Below are 16579 nucleotides of genomic sequence, written 5' to 3' on the forward strand. Positions count from 1 at the left end.
AGTTATGGCTATTTGAGAGGTGGTTTTTTTCATGAAGAGTAGAACAAAACAAAATAATGCAGTTTGAAGCTTTTAGCTCAATATTAGATCTCTCTCCTCTCTATAACCCCAACACAACAATGTTAAAGATACAATCTTATTCGGCTATAAAATATTACATGCAGCAAAAAGGCCTGGTAGAATTAAAAAAGAGACTACTGTTACATCACTCTTGTGTGCTTGTCCTCCACACATCTTGTCTGCCCCACACACTGCCCGTCACCACAGTCTGGGCCATCACCCTTCCCACGCGCCTCTGAAGGTCTGTGTGCCCAGCCTGCTCTGCCAGGTATCTGCACCCACGCTTGTGTGCCAGGGGTTATTTTTTCCTCCCGTGTTTATTCTATGGTTGGTGTAACTGATCTTTGGTCTCTGACCAGGGGCATTAGCCATTAAAAGCATGATAACAGGTAGCGTTCTCAGCCTTTGTGTTCACTTCATTCAGCCCTGAAACGGGGCGTTGTTGTTGACTTGAGTGGGTAAAGAATTCAACAAGCCCTGAGAGCTTTGGAAAATGCTGCCGCCATCATAGCACAGATCCCAGTAAATATACTTTTGGCAAGGTGTTTATTTAGAAGAAGAGTGCTGTTTTCTTCAGAGAAACTTAGGGATCACTGTATTTTCTCAGCAACTTTTTTTGTATCACAAATAATAATAAAATGCTAATAAAATATATGAGGGATATTCATTAAATTAACCCTATTTTGATTCAAGCTGATATTCACAGTGGGGTTATTGTATCACATTTTGCTTGGCATGTTTTCAAAGAAGGTAATCAAAATCTCCTCTTCTTTTTTGTTTATCATCCCAACTCTATTTTTATCAGATGAGTCTCCCCATTGTCATGGCAAGAGCAGACTGGAGTCTTAGTTCAATTTAGCAATACATGACCATAAATACATCAGCAGATTGAATTAGAAAGTGACATGCCAAAAGCAGCTTTCTCCTTCTCTTTTTTGCATTCACACATCTGACTCAATCACAGATCTCTAATTGAAAAGCCTCAGCAGTGGATTAAGATCATATACATTATTACGAAGCACGATGCCTCGTGCATGCAGATGAAAACAGGCAGGGGCTGCGGAGCCCTGCACTCGGCTAACCGCACAGCCACCACTCTGATCACCCCCTGCCACATACATGGGGCAAGCGGCGGAGCAAAGGGACTTAGGTGACACTGGTATGGGTGTTTATATATATAATAGCAGAGGAAGGGTGCAGGGCAGAGGCGGGAGCTATGCCTGACTTTTAATCACCTGTTGCATTCAAAGGACAAAATATTTCAGCCCCTTCCTGCCCTGCAGAACCCCGGTGAAGTCAATGAGAGTTTAGTTAGTAAATCAAACACAAAGTTTAGCCTGACGGCCTGGATATTAAGCCCTGCATCTTTTCACTAGCTAGTAATTTTAGGACGTGATTCATAGCCAGCTGGAGTAAACCATCCCCACATGGGATTTCAGCTCCCATTCTCCACGGAGAGGCAGGATGCCGAGCGCGACCCTGTCATTCCGTCTTCCCTTATGTTCAGTGCCCAGGGACAGGAACGTAAAATAAACGTGATGAAGATGACAGTCCCTTCTCATCGCCCCTGGAGGAGCCTGCACGCTGAGGTGCTGCACTTTCCGAGGAGCAGCAGTGAGTCCCCTGAGCTCGGGGAGGGGGCTCACTCCAAACGAGCCTGCAGGAGTCTTTAAAAGGACTTCTCGGAGCTGGAAGGGAGCTAGATCAGAGGAGGAAATGCAGGTCTCCTGTGATACCCCTTTCCCTTCTCCGCGGGCACACAGTGGGTGCTCCCAGCCCCTCCCAGGAGACGCCGCTCTCCTCGCAAGGCGCAGACCCCGCACCCGTGGCAGGGGGCTGCCGCCTCCTCGGGGTGCAGGGCACCGGGGCAGAGCAGCGGGGCCGGCAGCACAGCGGGGCGACAGAGCCAGGTAAGGGCGTCCCTGAGTTTGGGGAGGGGGGCACCGGCATGCCAGGGGGGTGAGGGGGCAGACCATCCCGGCGGAGGGCTGCTACCTTCAGCATCGACGGCTCGCTACCTCCAGCCCAACTTTCTGCAGAGTGGGTGGCCCCAGGCTGTCCCCTCCCGGGCTGCGGCACCCTCCCCTGCCGCTGCTCCGTGTGTGTGTCGTCGTCGTCCCCCCCCCCCCCCCGCCCCGGCGGAGGCAGCCCCGGCCGGGAGCCCCGTCCCTCCTCCCCGGGGGAGCGGCCGCGGTCCCCGCCCGCCGCCGGAGGGAAGCGGCGGAGCGCGGGGTGCGCTCCCGGCTCAGGGAGCGGCCCGGGGGGCTGCAGCCGGAGCGGCGCGGCAGCCCAGGGGGGAGCGGGGCGGTTCATGCCTCCAGCCGGCGGAGAGGAGTCCCGGGAGCTGCAGGTAATCATTGCGGGGGGGAGAAAGGAACAGCGAGCAGGGGTGGGGGAGCCTAAAGGGATAAATGAGGGGAGAGGCAGGAGGGATGGGGACGGGGCAGGCTGGGGCTTTGCAAAGCGCACCCCGCTTTTGAGCGCTCTCTGGGATAAATGAGGCACCGGAGCGTTCGGTCCCGTTTGCGGCTCCCCCGAAGCAAGCGGCCACCCCGAGTTTGCCCTTCTTACGGGGCTCTTGCAGCTGGAGAGCGGAGTGACCCTGTCCTGGCTGGAGGGATGGCACGAAGAGGACCCACTGTCCGAGCGGGGAATGCGGTGTTTAAAGCAGGACAATCCTTAGCGTCGCTTTAAAGCGGCCGCTTGAAAGGGAGGAGAAAGGCACCTGCGGCAGGGATGCGCAGGCACAGCCTGATATGCCACCCGCTCAGCGCTGCTTGAGCCCCACCATGACCCAAAAAGGTGGCAGAGCCTTGAATGCTGCACAGCCTGGTGGGACGGGGGCACAGAAAGCCATGGGGGGCCAGAGCTGAGCACACGATGCTCCTTTCTGATAAAACATGGGAGGGAAGTGCGGCGGTCGGATGTGCTCCAGGGTGGTCAGCAAGAAGTGGATGGTCAAGGTCAAAGCAGAGTCCTGGGAGTCACCCTTGGTCTGGGCTGGGAGTAGCACCATGTACCTGTGTGCCTTGCTGGCTTACTGCAGCTCCCAGCACCTGCAGAACCTGGCACGGCTTGTTCCCTGTGCCCAGACCTTGGCGCTGAAAAGCAAGGAAAGAACAGCCTGGATCAAGCGTTTTGAACTTGCAGGCTTGCATTGGGGTAAACTAGAGACTTTTTATAGTTTTGTGGGGGAGGAGACATGCAGGTCACACCAGGCAGCCAGTACTTAGGGTGCTGGGATCAGCCTGTTAGTGCTTGTGTTGGGAATCCCAGCTCCTGGGGGACCCTGTCACCAGGGCTCTGTGGATGGAGTGGATCTGCACTGCTGGTGTGGGGTGCGCCTGAGCCAGAGACCTCGCACCTCCGGAGGTCCAGAGACCTCACACCTCAGGAGGGCCACAGGACCACCGGTGGGAAAGGATCCCCAAGGGTCCTCTCCTGGACCTGCTCCACTTCATGCAGCAAGAGAAGCTGTTTCTGAGCTCGGTCTGACCTGGGGACTCTCTCCTGGAAGGAGTGCCTGAGCTGAAGGGATCTGTGGTTGTTTCAGCTCTCCCTCAGCCTGGGAGAAGACGCAGCCCATAGTTAAATGCTCAACTGAATTGTCTTTGAATCTGTCATGTCCCTACAATCAATTCATGTCAATGGATGGCAGAGGAGAGAGGGGCAGAAGAGAAACATTTTGGTAAAAAGCCCTGGTTACAGTGATGCACCGGTGCTGTTGTTGGAGTTCAGTCCCAGCCACGTCTGCCCGGGTGAGAGCATGGAGATGTTGGGCTCCACATTTTCCTCTGGCTGAAGTTGCTTAAATCAACCGATCTGGGAGCAAAACCAGAAGCATGTGATTTACACGACTGTTTGTGTGACAGGACCAACTCAGCCAAAGTGAGTAATCTCTGAGCATAACACAGCCTGACATGTGTTTTGGAAGAAAAAGTATTTAGTAAATATTTGGCAAAAGCAAAAGTGGTTTATGGCTCTTTGTAAACTAAAAACAGGATCAAATCATCAGGTAACATCTCTGCAGAGTGCTCTAGGAAACACTGGGCTGGCCTGAGCAGGGTGGTAACAAAGTGTTGCCAACTTGAAAATACAGTTCCTAAAGCTTTTGATTGTGCTAAAAGTGGCAAGACAGTATTCAACTTTGACTTCAGTTGATCAGTGTTTAGTATCAATACAGCTAGTCAAAACAGAAAACCAATTTAGTACAAGAAAGTTGTTATGTCTTCTGTAGAGAAAAATCGATCAGTTTTTTTTGGAGTGAGAAACACATCCTGAGAAATATCAAATGGCAGATTTTAACAAGGAGAAAGTTCCCATCTGAACGGAATCCTTTTGCTTTTTATACCCCAGGTGGTGGAATAGGGTAGGGAGTGGGGAAAACCGAGACTTTTGTATATGAAATGATGAGATTTCTATGCTCTCAGGGAGCTACTGGTTTAGTACAAGAACATTATTATAACTGTAAGAAGTTGAAGCAGGTCTTGGCATGATGCTGCATTTCCCTCCTCCTCACGCAGAGCCCTGCCTGGGTGTTTGTGCTATTTCAGAGCTGCTCTGCCAGGTCGCACCAACTTTCACAGCACCACCTCCCTCCTTTCCCCTTCCATCAGCAGCTCGCTCTCCCTCCTGCAGCAGCAACCCTTGGCTCTGCCTGCTCGATCCGTGCAAATACAAAGCATGAGGCCCCACGGGTTGTATCTGAAGAAGCAGGTGATGAACACTCATTCCCAAAAGGGCCAGTTTACTAAAGGACCAGGAGAGTTTTTCTTTGCTTCATTACAGCAAATTGCTCCACTAACTCATTGCAACTAACTCAACGGGACAGGGGGAAAACCACAAAGTTCTACTGTGATAGATACTTCTTGGATAATTATCCAGATGCTTTTCTTGTCATTACTACCGAGGCCATCTGTTTTAAAAGCGTGTCTGTCTGGATTACCATTTTGTCTGTTCCTGCTAGTTATTCTGCACCTGGAAGCAGGAATCTGCTGTTCTGTTGTCATAATTCTCTTCACAACAATTATGTTTGATGCTGCATAAGAGACAGTTAGGATTCCAGTGGTAAATAGGCAGTGAGATCAAATCTTGACTCATAAAATTAGGTTTCTTCATGTAATTCCTTCTTGATCCCAGCTACACCCAGCTTTGACTCCGATGAAATGCACTTTATAGAGTTATTTTTCCTTTGCTATTGTAACCACAGCCAGAAAGAATTTCAACCTTGATCTGCCTGGACAGTTTTAAGGTTTGTTCTTCCTTATGTTGTGATGATGCTTCAGTCACTAATGGGATGCTCTGTGCTGTTAGACAGATACCTGCTCTTGTGTCCAGGAAAAGCATGTTTGTTTAGAACACCTGCTAGAGAAGTTTTCACAAAGGCTAAATACCTTCTTCCAAGCAGAATGGTCTGTACCATAACACATCTGCTATTTCTTCTCTCAGTTTTCTTGGGCAGGGACACAGGCAGTCAGATATGTTCAGCTGCAGTGGATGCCTTTTTTTTTTTTTTTTTTTTTTAATTTTCAGGGTACTATTCTGTAAAAGGAGAACTTGGAATTATACTAGTGATTACTCAGGATCTATGTTCTTAGCTCCATTGTCTTTTTTTTTTGTTCATATGTTTTAAGCAGAAGTACATAATTTATGAAGTATACCAGTGTGATGTCTTGGAGATCAAACACCAAGGGGAAAAAAAATCTGGACGAAAGTCCCCTACAGGTGGTTTTTTATTAATCCATTAATTAAAAATACCAAAACAAGTGTGTAAGATATCAGTCAGCATGCCTTAATTATGTTTAGTCATCCTTTGTTGAGGTTCATGGTCATTAACTGCTGTAGTGGCAATATAAGTTCAGACAAAAATTGTGCTGGTGAGGGGCAATCTTTCAGCTAGACAGCAGAGGGAAACAGAGGGAAAAATCATCTATGCTCACCAAAGACAGCCAGCAAAACATGCTTTTGCAGCTGTTCAGCTTTTTTTGTTGTCGCTATGCCATAACGAATCCCAAAATACCAGTGGCTACAAGGCAAAGGCAATGTGGTTTCAGTGCCTTAGTGGATAAAGGACTGAACAGGGACTCTGGAGACCTGGGCTCAGTTTCCAGATCTGAACAACTCTTAAGTACATCACCTCCCCAGCCAGTGTACGGGAAATGTGCAGATGATGGCAGCTCCTTGCAGGTGCTGCCAATCTGCAGGCTGTCACCAAATGAAAACACGAAAGACTTTGCATGAGAGCCTTAGCAATGCATTTCCTTCTGAATCCGCCCGCTTTTGAAGGGAAAGGTGCAAAATTCATCAAAAGGAATAAAAAACCTGAAAGTAAAGGTTGATGTTCACACAAAACCATGAGAAGAGCCCCAAAATACTAAAGACGCACACTGACGAACTGCTGAAGTATCACTGACTCCTGGGGACAGCACAGCAGCAGGAGACTGCTACAGCTGCTGTTGAAGGAGGCTGGAAGAACTGTTCCCCTCCACGGAAGGTCCCTCACAAAAATCCTTTGGGTGCAGCAGGAATGCCAGCAATGGATGGCTCGAAGAACCTGAGGCCCTTGGCAAGCAGACATTTTATGTGCTAGGTGTTCAATGTAAAGGAACTCCCTCAGTGCTTCTCCCAAGGCTTGCACTCTAAATGTAATGGAAGGAGCAACAGGCTTGAAGAACTTACTGTGTAATATCTATAGTCAATTAGTTCAAGGATATGTACTGTGGGGGAAAAGGAGGTAACTTTAGAAGAAAGATGTCCATCCTCAGTTTTTATAGTACTAGAATGAGAACCACACATGACTGTGTTTCCTGACCTTCCTCTACTGAGTGGCAGCACTGCTTCCTTTTACTGTCCTCTTATTTTCGCAGTTCCAGAACAAAAATTTTGTTTTTTGGCCCAGACTGGATGTTGCTGACCTAGTCTGGGAAGAAGTGCCTTCCCAATCTCAGCACCATACTTGCTCCCAAAGATGCAGTTCCATGAATATGAGTTTATAAACACTGACTGCCCCATCCCACCACCCATTCCCTTTATATTCTTCCCTTCAAAGATACTGGCTATCCAGCTGGGTCACACAGCACCTGGCTTGCAAGAAAATGCAATCTTCCAAAGATCACATGCTCATAGCCCAAGAGGATTGTGGTGCTGCCTTGGCTTCTCCCAGATTTCCCCACAAATAATCTGAGTTTCAATACCACTTAGTGTCAGAACAGAATTAAAAAGTCCATTTTTTTGGCCAGACCTGGAGTTTGCCTTTTCTTATACAAGCATTAGGTTTAGTCCTATTTAATAGACAAGGAGCATGGTCTCAGCTGACCTCTGCCTGCCGTCAGGGACTGCAATGACTCTTGCAGGGAGCCCATAGCTGCAATACCTAAACCCCAAACACACGGAGGCATAATCAGAACATGCAGATCCTCCCTGCCCCTTTCTCATCTCCATCTCCAAGCCAGCATTTGTTTGAGCTTTGGCAGCTCTTTCAGCTTTACCATCCTAGCCACCCTGGATTTCTGATTTCTCTAGTACATCTCCTCCCAGCCATGGAGTTACATGTGAGACACCTACTTCCCATCTGCACATTTCCAAATCAGAACAGTATATTTATGATTACTACTGGTAGCTGGAGGGACTTCTACTCTCACCCACTGCAGTTTTTCTCACCCAAAGAGAAAGCACAGTAACCAGCCCATGGAGGTGTTTGCATTCCTCTTGGAGATGAGAAGTCTCTTGCATGCTTACATGATGCTGAATTTTGCTTTTGCTTGAAAGGCACGGGTGCAGTGTGGGCTAGGTGTTTTTGAATACAGATTTGTGCCCCCAGATTATTATAGAAACCCAACCATCAGGCGATGGGAACAAAAGTTGCTGGGCACATCTTCCTTGAGCGTCTTCACCACTGTCTGCTGGCCAGACTTGGAGAGATCTTGGGTCAGATTGGTGTTTTGAATCTCCACTCTTTTTTTAGCAAATGCTTTAACTTTTTTGTAGTGGAGAGCTTTATAAACACCTACTTAGGCCATGTTCAGACAAAGAATGAAAAAATCAAGCATGCCACAGAAATAGAGCGCTGGAAATTTTCAACCCTTTTCAGATTGTCTAATAAGACATATTCTGTCACCAAATCTGTTCAGCTGTCTGTGTCCTGAAGCTGCCCACTGCAGTTTGGATTTCCTGCAGAAGAAAGGTGTTTCTTAGACAAAAAGCGCACTTCAGGGTGAGAGGAGAGGGATTCAGAAACACTAACAGAAGAATAGTCTTGAGAGATGGAAAAGAAACAGCTTGTTCCTTTCTGCTGCAGAGTCTTCGTATCTGCGTGCACGTGGCCTGACCCAACTGAAGAGTGTTCTCAGACATGGTCCTTTCCATCTTGGAGTTCACTGATTTTTTTTCTAGGGTTTTGTCGGTTGTTATGGAGGGTTTTGTTTCCCCACCTACACAGCTGCCGGTTTTCCCTGGGGGTTCTCAATTGGTTCTGCCAGGCAGTAAGTGGCATTTGAATATATCAAACTGAGACTGTTTCTGTGTAAACAGGGAGACCTGTGACACATTGCAGCGGAGCTTCAGATACGAAGAGCCAGGAACTGTCTTCGATTTTGGATTCTGAAAGCGCCCAGAGCTTGTACCGGAGTGAGACAGGGCTGAGTCAGTCCCTGAGCCTCCCCAGACACCCTCTGCTAAATGACAGCAGAATTGCACCAAGTTGGACTTTAAAGCTTTCGGCACTAATGCCAGGGCTCTGCTTTCAATCTGACTTTTATGTGCTGTTCGGTCAGACTCTTTTAAAACTATCTTGTAATATTTTCTGTATCAGTTTTATACAGAAAGGTAGGAGGAAGGGTGGGTTCTGGATTTGTGTATTTTTGTGTAAGTTGTGAAGTAGAGGGTATTATCCCCCTGCTCTTTGATTTCATAACAGAAGAAAATGTGTTTACAACAAATTACAGAGAGTGGGACCATCAAACGGTAAAGTTTGCTTGCCAAGTGGTACAGGAAGCACGCAAGAATTAACATTTCTCATCAGCAGAGGAAGAACTGATCTTGTTACCACCAGGCTTTGGACCCGAATGGCCCGCATGCTGGGGTATTCAGCCTCCTATGCTGCAGGAAAGCTTCTGCTCTGACTGTGAGGTGTGATGGCAATCACCCTCTCTCCTCTCGCTTGCGTTTACCGGCGGGATGCATGCTGTCTTACTGCCGTGCAGCCTCCCATCTTCACAGTTACATCCAGCGCCGACCCCACTGCATGGAGCTTGTGAAAATTAAATGGATACCACCATCTACTGGGACGAGCACTTGGGCTCTCTCATTGTGCAATTCCTTTGTTCAGGCCTTGATCTCATCACATGTGCTAACTGCATAATTCAAACACAAATTCTAACTACAGATAGAAAATTAAATAATGTGCAAAACTTAGTCTACTTTGAATTCACTCTTTCTTTCTCTTTTTTTCGTCCTTATTTTTTCTTTCTAGGAACAAGATGCCCATGAAGTTTAATCTCTCTTAGCCTTAAAAGAAAAACGGAGGAGTAAAAGTTATGGATCCTTTATACTTTTCCAACACATTTACCACAGAAGCTAGTTCCAGCGATGTGAATTCCTCGCTGTTCACAAATGTGACAGAGAACGGGACGCTCTCAGAGCAGCCCTCATTCAAATACATCCACAAGGTCCTGATTCCCATCTGTTACCTCCTTGTATGTGCAGTTGGACTCAGCGGCAACACGTTGGTCATTTACGTGGTTTTGCGCTATGCCAAGATGAAAACCGTCACCAACATATACATCTTGAATTTAGCTGTTGCTGATGTACTCTTCATGCTGGGCCTGCCCTTCCTGGCCACCCAGAACGCCATCTCCTATTGGCCCTTTGGCTCCTTTTTGTGCAGGCTGGTTATGACTGTAGATGGTATTAACCAATTCACTAGTATTTTTTGTTTAACTGTGATGAGCATGGACCGTTACCTGGCAGTAGTTCATCCCATTAAATCAACAAAGTGGAGACGCCCCAGGGTGGCCAAGCTCATCAGCGTCACTGTCTGGACATTCTCGTTCTTGGTGGTGCTTCCAGTCATCATCTTTTCGGATGTGCAGGAAGACTTTCAGACCTGCAACATGAACTGGCCAGAGCCCGTCAACATCTGGTCAGCAGCATTCATCATTTACACATCGGTCCTTGGTTTTTTTGGTCCTTTGTTAGTGATCTGTCTCTGCTACTTGCTGATTGTGATTAAAGTCAAATCTTCAGGGATCCGAGTTGGGTCTACGAGGCGCAGGAGATCAGAGAGGAAGGTGACCAGAATGGTGGTGATCATTGTGGTGGTCTTTGTGTTTTGCTGGCTCCCATTTTACATGATGAACATTGTCAATTTGATATTTATACTGCCAGAAGACCCTGTGTTGGTAGGGGTGTACTTCTTTGTGGTGGTCCTGTCCTATGCAAACAGCTGTGCCAACCCCATTCTTTATGGATTCCTTTCTGACAACTTCAAGCAGAGTTTTCAGAAAGTCCTTTGCCTCCGAAAGGGCAATGGTGTAGAGGATGGTGACCCCATTGAACACAGGCAAGAGAACAGCAGCCGCTTGCAGGAATCAATGTTAACCCAGAGAAATATTGAATTCAATGGACATATGCAGACCAGCAAGGTCTAAGGGCATGGTTTGGTACTGCAAAGCACTTGTAGACCTGGAGAACTTGGGGACTTAAAGGAGAGATTAATTCACAGAGAAGCTAAAATCTGGAGACCCAAAAGCTCAAATAAATGTACATAGACTTCTCTTTACTCCTCTCCCTTTTCCAGCTGAAAGTGTTATGGGTTATGCTGGGCTGTGTGAAGATCTTACGATGTTTTAGTGAAGTCAGACATGTGTTACCACTTTCAGTACTCTAGAGAACTGATTTACTGGTACACACTGCTGGCTCTGTACTGGTCCAGTGATGCAAAACAACACTAAACCTATTTTAACTACCTTGTTAAGCTGAGGTTATGGCTGCTTTGCACTGTTGGGATCAGCTCAAAACAGAAAACAGCTCAGATGATAACATCTTTAGAAGTCTTCAAGGGGATCTCTTAAAAGAAAAACACTGTTTCTTAAGAGGAAGTTTCATATGAAAAAGGCCACAGCACTGATCTTGAAATTGTGTATGAGCCGTGGTTATAGAGTGCTGTGTAGTCCATTTACATTGGTTTACTGTCATTAACCCATACAAGAGATTCATAGCATTCAGGAATCTTTCAAAAATAATAAGAAAGAATAACAAGACTAGGAAAACATTGTTGAATGGATTCAATGTATTCATAATACTTTCACATTCTAAACCAAACTGCATATAAAATGTAATGTAATCACTTTATTATTATGTAAGTGACGATGGTTGTGAAGTCCTGGAAAGCTGTTGTGTATATTTATTGGTTCTGAATGTAAGTATGGCCATGAATATAAACTGTATTTTCAGAAATTAAAACAAGTTCAATCCCCTTCTGACTATCCATTTCATGGCTTCACCAAACACTGTCAGGCACTGCACAAAAAAGATACAGCTGAGTCTTCGATGCTTAAATCATTGTGGATGCAATATAGTTTAGTATGGTAGGACCAAGTACAGGCACCTGTGGGGCTCTGTCCTGCTCAGACGGCAAAAGGAAAATCGCTGTGCCACATGGTGCTTGGGAGCTCAGGAGATAAACAGATCAAATGACTAATGTGAGACCATATAGCAGGATGGGGGGAGCAAGGAACAGCATCCAGACCTGATTCCTGCCTCGTATCTGATGCAAACACTTGCACTGTAAAGCGAGGACTCTTCATACACAACCAGAAAGAATGGAAATTATGTATTTGTTTTAATCCAGGAAGAAACTATTTACTTTCTGTAGAAATTGCTTTCTACCACCACTGTCACCCACACAGGTCAAACAGTCCTTCTGTAAGGAAATTCATTTGTATATAATAGCAAGCGGGGCACGGGATACAAAAGGAGAGGGCATCTCAGCTGTCCTTCCAACCGTTGGTGACCTTCTATAGCATCTCTAAGGGATGTGGATGAGCCACGGCACCAGCAGTAAATATCAGCCTGGCATTTGTACAAGCAAGGCAGATTATTCAAATAACTCTAAACAGAACATGATGCTGACACGGTTCCCCCCTAGAGTGCAACCCAGAGAAGGGTGGACAAGAATGATTAGCGTGAGGCCCCATTTTGACATTACTGAAGAATTTGGGGTTGACGGCCTTCCAAAAGGAGAGGTTGCTGTCCTCTCCCCCTTACAGCTTCTCAAAGGCTCAGCAAGCTCAGCAGAGGAACCTGAAGATGTCGTTTCAAAGACAAATTATCATTATCAGCTAGTCTGTGGCAACTTGTTTCCATGAGTCCTTTTGACTGAGGCCTTCAGGTCTGCCTGGGACCTGTTGCTTCTCTTTACTGTCCTTCCCAGGAGATTGTAGTTCCCAGTCCAAACTATGATGTCCTGACATGCACCGTTCAAAATTTACTCACGTGTTGGGCCATCTGTGCCATAAGGTGCTAAAAGTAGGTCTAATTTGTTAAAACATCTGGCATTATGGTACACAAATACTTCTCCTTAAAATGTACTTCCCCTTAAAATACTCTCCAGGAGGTGAAGTTAAATCCCTGCTTACAGGCCTGGTCATTGGGCTTCTTAGTAGGCTAAAATGACCCTGGATCTACCCGTCTTTCCATCAGCTCTAGCAGGCAAGTTCTTTTTGGATTTGTGATCATACCTAAGAGATTTCTAATTGATGGCTGTCTTAGTTGGGAAAAGCATGTGTTTCTGTTCAGTGACATATATTCTGGCCTACCATGGGTGGGTCCCAACCAGCCCATACATCTATCTTCAACAACCAAGTGGAGGAATGAAAACAAGCTCCCGGGAGGGTGAAAACAGAGTAAAATCTGTCCATCTTCCCAGGCTGTTCCAGGAAACTACTGTGCATCTGCAAATACAAATTGCAAAGTGGTGTTATGTCCAAAAATTCGACCTGGGGTGAGAGGTAGGGGCTACAATGAACCATAGAGCTGTGTATGAAGAATGGAGAAAGCAGGACAACAGCCAGAGCAAAACATCTTTTGCCCGGTGGGCTGAGTCCAGCCAGCAGGACCTCTAGCTCAGGGTGGACAGAGCCTTTGCTCCCACCCAAGGATGTCCTGTCCCCTCTTATCTGTGCAGGTGGAGAACAGACCTGCCTGCGTGACCACTGGCCCTGAGGACCAAGCACACCAGGCACAGCGATAGTCTGAGCTAAAACCACTCAGGCCTCAAAACTGCTTACTCCTGATGCAACTATTTAACATGAACTCATAGGATGGACCGATTCCTGTATAAGTTCTTCTCCTGCCTGCTGTTGCTATGTATATATATGCACCTTGTTCCTTCTTCATGCCATCATACATGGCCACACTCACATTCCCCAAACACAAGAACACAAGAACTCACCAGATACAATGAGAGATAATTGTAGGATGTATCCAGAACCTGGTCCCTGGCTTGGGCCATTAGTAGGTACATTTAGACTTCTCATAGTAGCAGGCTGTAGCCCACCTTCCATACACCTGCGCGATTACCATGGCTGTTAATTCAAAATCACAGCACAAACAAGTTTACATTGATTAATTAAGTCATGCAATATCTATTATTTCCGGAATTATCAGGCTGTTCCAGGCATAAATCAACTCACTTATCAGTTCTTGAGACACGTGGAGTAATTAGTGCAGGCCTTTATGTCATCTCTCCCAACTCCATCTGCCTCCAGTTGATTAGCCAGAAGTTCTTCTCCAGTGACAGAATTAGAAAAACCCATTTTAGTTCACAGATCATTTTGCAAGCAGCAGTAATAATTAATACTCTCACAGAGAGAGCGTGCCCCATGTACGCAGCATTGGTAGCTTGCTCTGCAGAAGCACAGAGATGCATAATTCAAGTCAAAGTGTGTTGCTGAGTACATCTATGGTATCACCCATCACCGGCCTGATCCTCTGGAGCAGCTGAGCTCTTAAGCACAAGGAAAATTAGCAAAATGAAGAAACCAGAAGGTTGTTCACACTAGCAGCAAAGCTGAGCAAGGCTGGTTGCTGTCACCAGCTATATGCCATATTAGTATTTGCTACAGAGGTAGCAAAACACAATTATAAGCAGGAATAGCTGAAATTCCAGGGCAAGATTTAGGAATCGTGCAGTTCTAGAGAGAGGCAATGCATCGGGGACCCGAGGGGAAGGGTGACATCCCTGCCAGTCTTCACCAGTATTTTCCCAAGGCTGCCTGTGAGAAGGGCTGCTTGGGTATCTCAGTCTTCATTTTTAAGAGAAATCATTTCACTTGGGGAATATGAAGGATTCCTGATAAACTTGAAACAAGTGCACCCAACAGCCTCGAAAGCAGCAGTCCAGCAGAAACCCTTGATACGCTTGGGACTGGCAGCACCACCAAGAGAATGAAAACGTGCAAGGAACAATAGTCTCATACTTAGCTTTTTATATTCTAAAAGTAGAGCAGAGACTTGTGTATGATGTAGAGAGGTTGTGAGGTGGATACTGGTTTGCCAGAAGGCTGCTCAGAATGGAGATGCAGGAATTTGGAGTCACCCCTTTTAGACATCTTTCAGAACGAGGTGTATCAGACCCACAGGGACTGCGTGAGTGTTACTTTAACGCAAAAATAAAAACACATTGCTAGAATAAGTCACATACCTAGAGATTAAACAATATAACAAGAAGCAGATGGAAGAATAAACTCCAAACCCAAAGAAAAAAAAAAAAAACTCATCAGTAGATTAGGTAAGAACACAGAAGAATTGAGGAATACTCACAAGACCAACACTTGAGTAAAAATTGGCAGAGTTGAATTATCGATGATTTCTGGGTAGCTTCTTATTTTCTCTTCAGGGAAAAAGCTAATATTAATTTCAAACCTCTCTGAGCATGGGAGAGAGCTAAAGAGGTGTGATAAATGAAGATCCAGAGTTTTATTGCTCTGTCACGTTAATCTGGTGCAGTATCAGGAGACAGCAGTGTAACAGTAATCTGGTGCATTAGGGATACTCTGTTTTTCTTTCCATGATGATTTTATAACATGCTGGAAAGAAAAGCCAACAGTGTTTCATGCCAAGACGCTTTATAAACATTAATATTGTGCTAACAAAACCATCATCTTTTACCACAGAGGAAGAGTTTTAGTGCAAACTAAAAAAAAAAAAAACTTCTTTGTGTACCCAGCAAAATTTCTCTGTTGTTTTCTCTGACTCAAAGTTGGGTCAGCATGCACTGTGTGGAGTTACCGTGCACTAAACATCTACCGTGGTCTTCAGGCTTATGCAACAGAGATTGTCTTCACTTTCCACTGATAAAACACTCTGGACAGAGTATACAATTTATGCATCGAATGAAACAAAAGCCAAAATTGTTTGCATGTTTTTCTAGGTCCTAAAAGGTTTTTGGTTGTGTGTTTGTTTTTGTTTTGTTTTGTGGGTTGTTTTTTTTTCCCCCAAGTAATCCGGCTGTTGCTATGACGGTAACTCTAAGGTCTCTCACCTGCTGTGACAAGCCTGCCCCAGCCTGCCTCGCTGGGCTGTTATCTCAGCCCCCAGCTCGTTTCCCGGGTGGCAGCACCGTTCCCGCGGGGGCACAGAGGCTCCGGGCCCCCCGGACATTGGGGCTGCTCCGCTGGCATGTCCGAGCTAGCCCTGGAGGTTACTCTCACATCAAGATTGAACAGAAGTGGAGCAAATCAGTGTTGATTTCAGTGTGAAATCAAATCTGCAGTCCACGATGAAGGGGTATACCTTGCTAATCACCCGGTTTTTTCAATCGCCCATTTGATGCTCTGACCGCAAGTGATGATCAGAGAGACACAAAGGATGCTGAAAAACATGATCTATCTGCTGATCAAGCCAGGGATCCTCTTTCCCTTGATTTCAAAGGAAAATGGTCTTGATAAAACACTGAAGATTAACTGCTTGCAAGAAAGAATGGCACCAGAATGTGGAAAAACTGAGAAGTGTTTGAATTTCTTTCTGATTCTTCTCTTGACTTACAGCAGGGGAACAGGACTTGGCTTCTATTAATTTGCCATAAAAAAGTAAAGAAAACATTTTAGAAATGTGTGCAGCGTTTATCCATGAGATTGAAAAAGCTTTCCATTAGGCTAATGACTGATTTGCTTTTTATTTTAAAAAGTATCAAAACTAATTTTATTTACTAAACAGACAGTAATGGTCATGCTCCAGTGAATGAATAAATGTGCATTTCAGAAGGAATTCTTGTTTTGCAAACACATTTAATTTAACTTAATATATTCCTATAAAAACAGGGGACCTAATGAGGAAGGGATGACTCTGTTCTGTCATGCACTATCTGTGAAGAAAAGATGGGCTTGTGCTCTTACAGTGTCAACCTAGGACTCCATAAATCTTGGTTCAGTTCCTGCTTTTAACCTTACAGCCTTGTTTAATGTCAGGCAGTCTGTGATCCCCAAAGTTTTCCACCTGTAAAACTAACCCAGTGTTTCCT

The 16579-nt window shown here is 45.8% G+C and overlaps 1 protein-coding gene across 3 annotated transcripts; it reads left to right on the forward strand.

The window, feature by feature from the left end:
* The first annotated feature begins 1522 nt into the window (after positions 1-1522).
* On the forward strand, positions 1523-11534 carry SSTR5 (somatostatin receptor 5). Of its 3 annotated transcripts, XM_075767389.1 has the most exons (3): positions 1529-1970; positions 3614-3948; positions 9530-11528. In XM_075767389.1, exon 3 carries the CDS (start codon positions 9594-9596, stop codon positions 10704-10706), a length of 1113 nt encoding a protein of 370 aa, XP_075623504.1. In that variant the 5' UTR covers positions 1529-1970; positions 3614-3948; positions 9530-9593; the 3' UTR covers positions 10707-11528. The 3 variants fall into 3 exon arrangements, with proteins under 3 accessions (XP_075623503.1, XP_075623504.1, XP_075623506.1); XM_075767388.1 differs by lacking the exon at positions 3614-3948 and having other exon boundaries at positions 1523-1970; positions 9530-11534; XM_075767391.1 differs by lacking the exons at positions 1529-1970; positions 3614-3948 and adding an exon at positions 2284-2410.
* Positions 11535-16579: the final 5045 nt, after the last annotated feature.

Source organism: Balearica regulorum, chromosome 15 (genome assembly GCF_011004875.1).
Source record: "Balearica regulorum gibbericeps isolate bBalReg1 chromosome 15, bBalReg1.pri, whole genome shotgun sequence".
Lineage (NCBI taxonomy): Eukaryota > Metazoa > Chordata > Aves > Gruiformes > Gruidae > Balearica > Balearica regulorum.

Coding starts and splice junctions, on each gene's coding strand:
- SSTR5 (XM_075767388.1), top strand. CDS start 9,594: ATGGATCCTTTATACTTTTCCAACACATTTACCACAGAAGCTAGTTCC.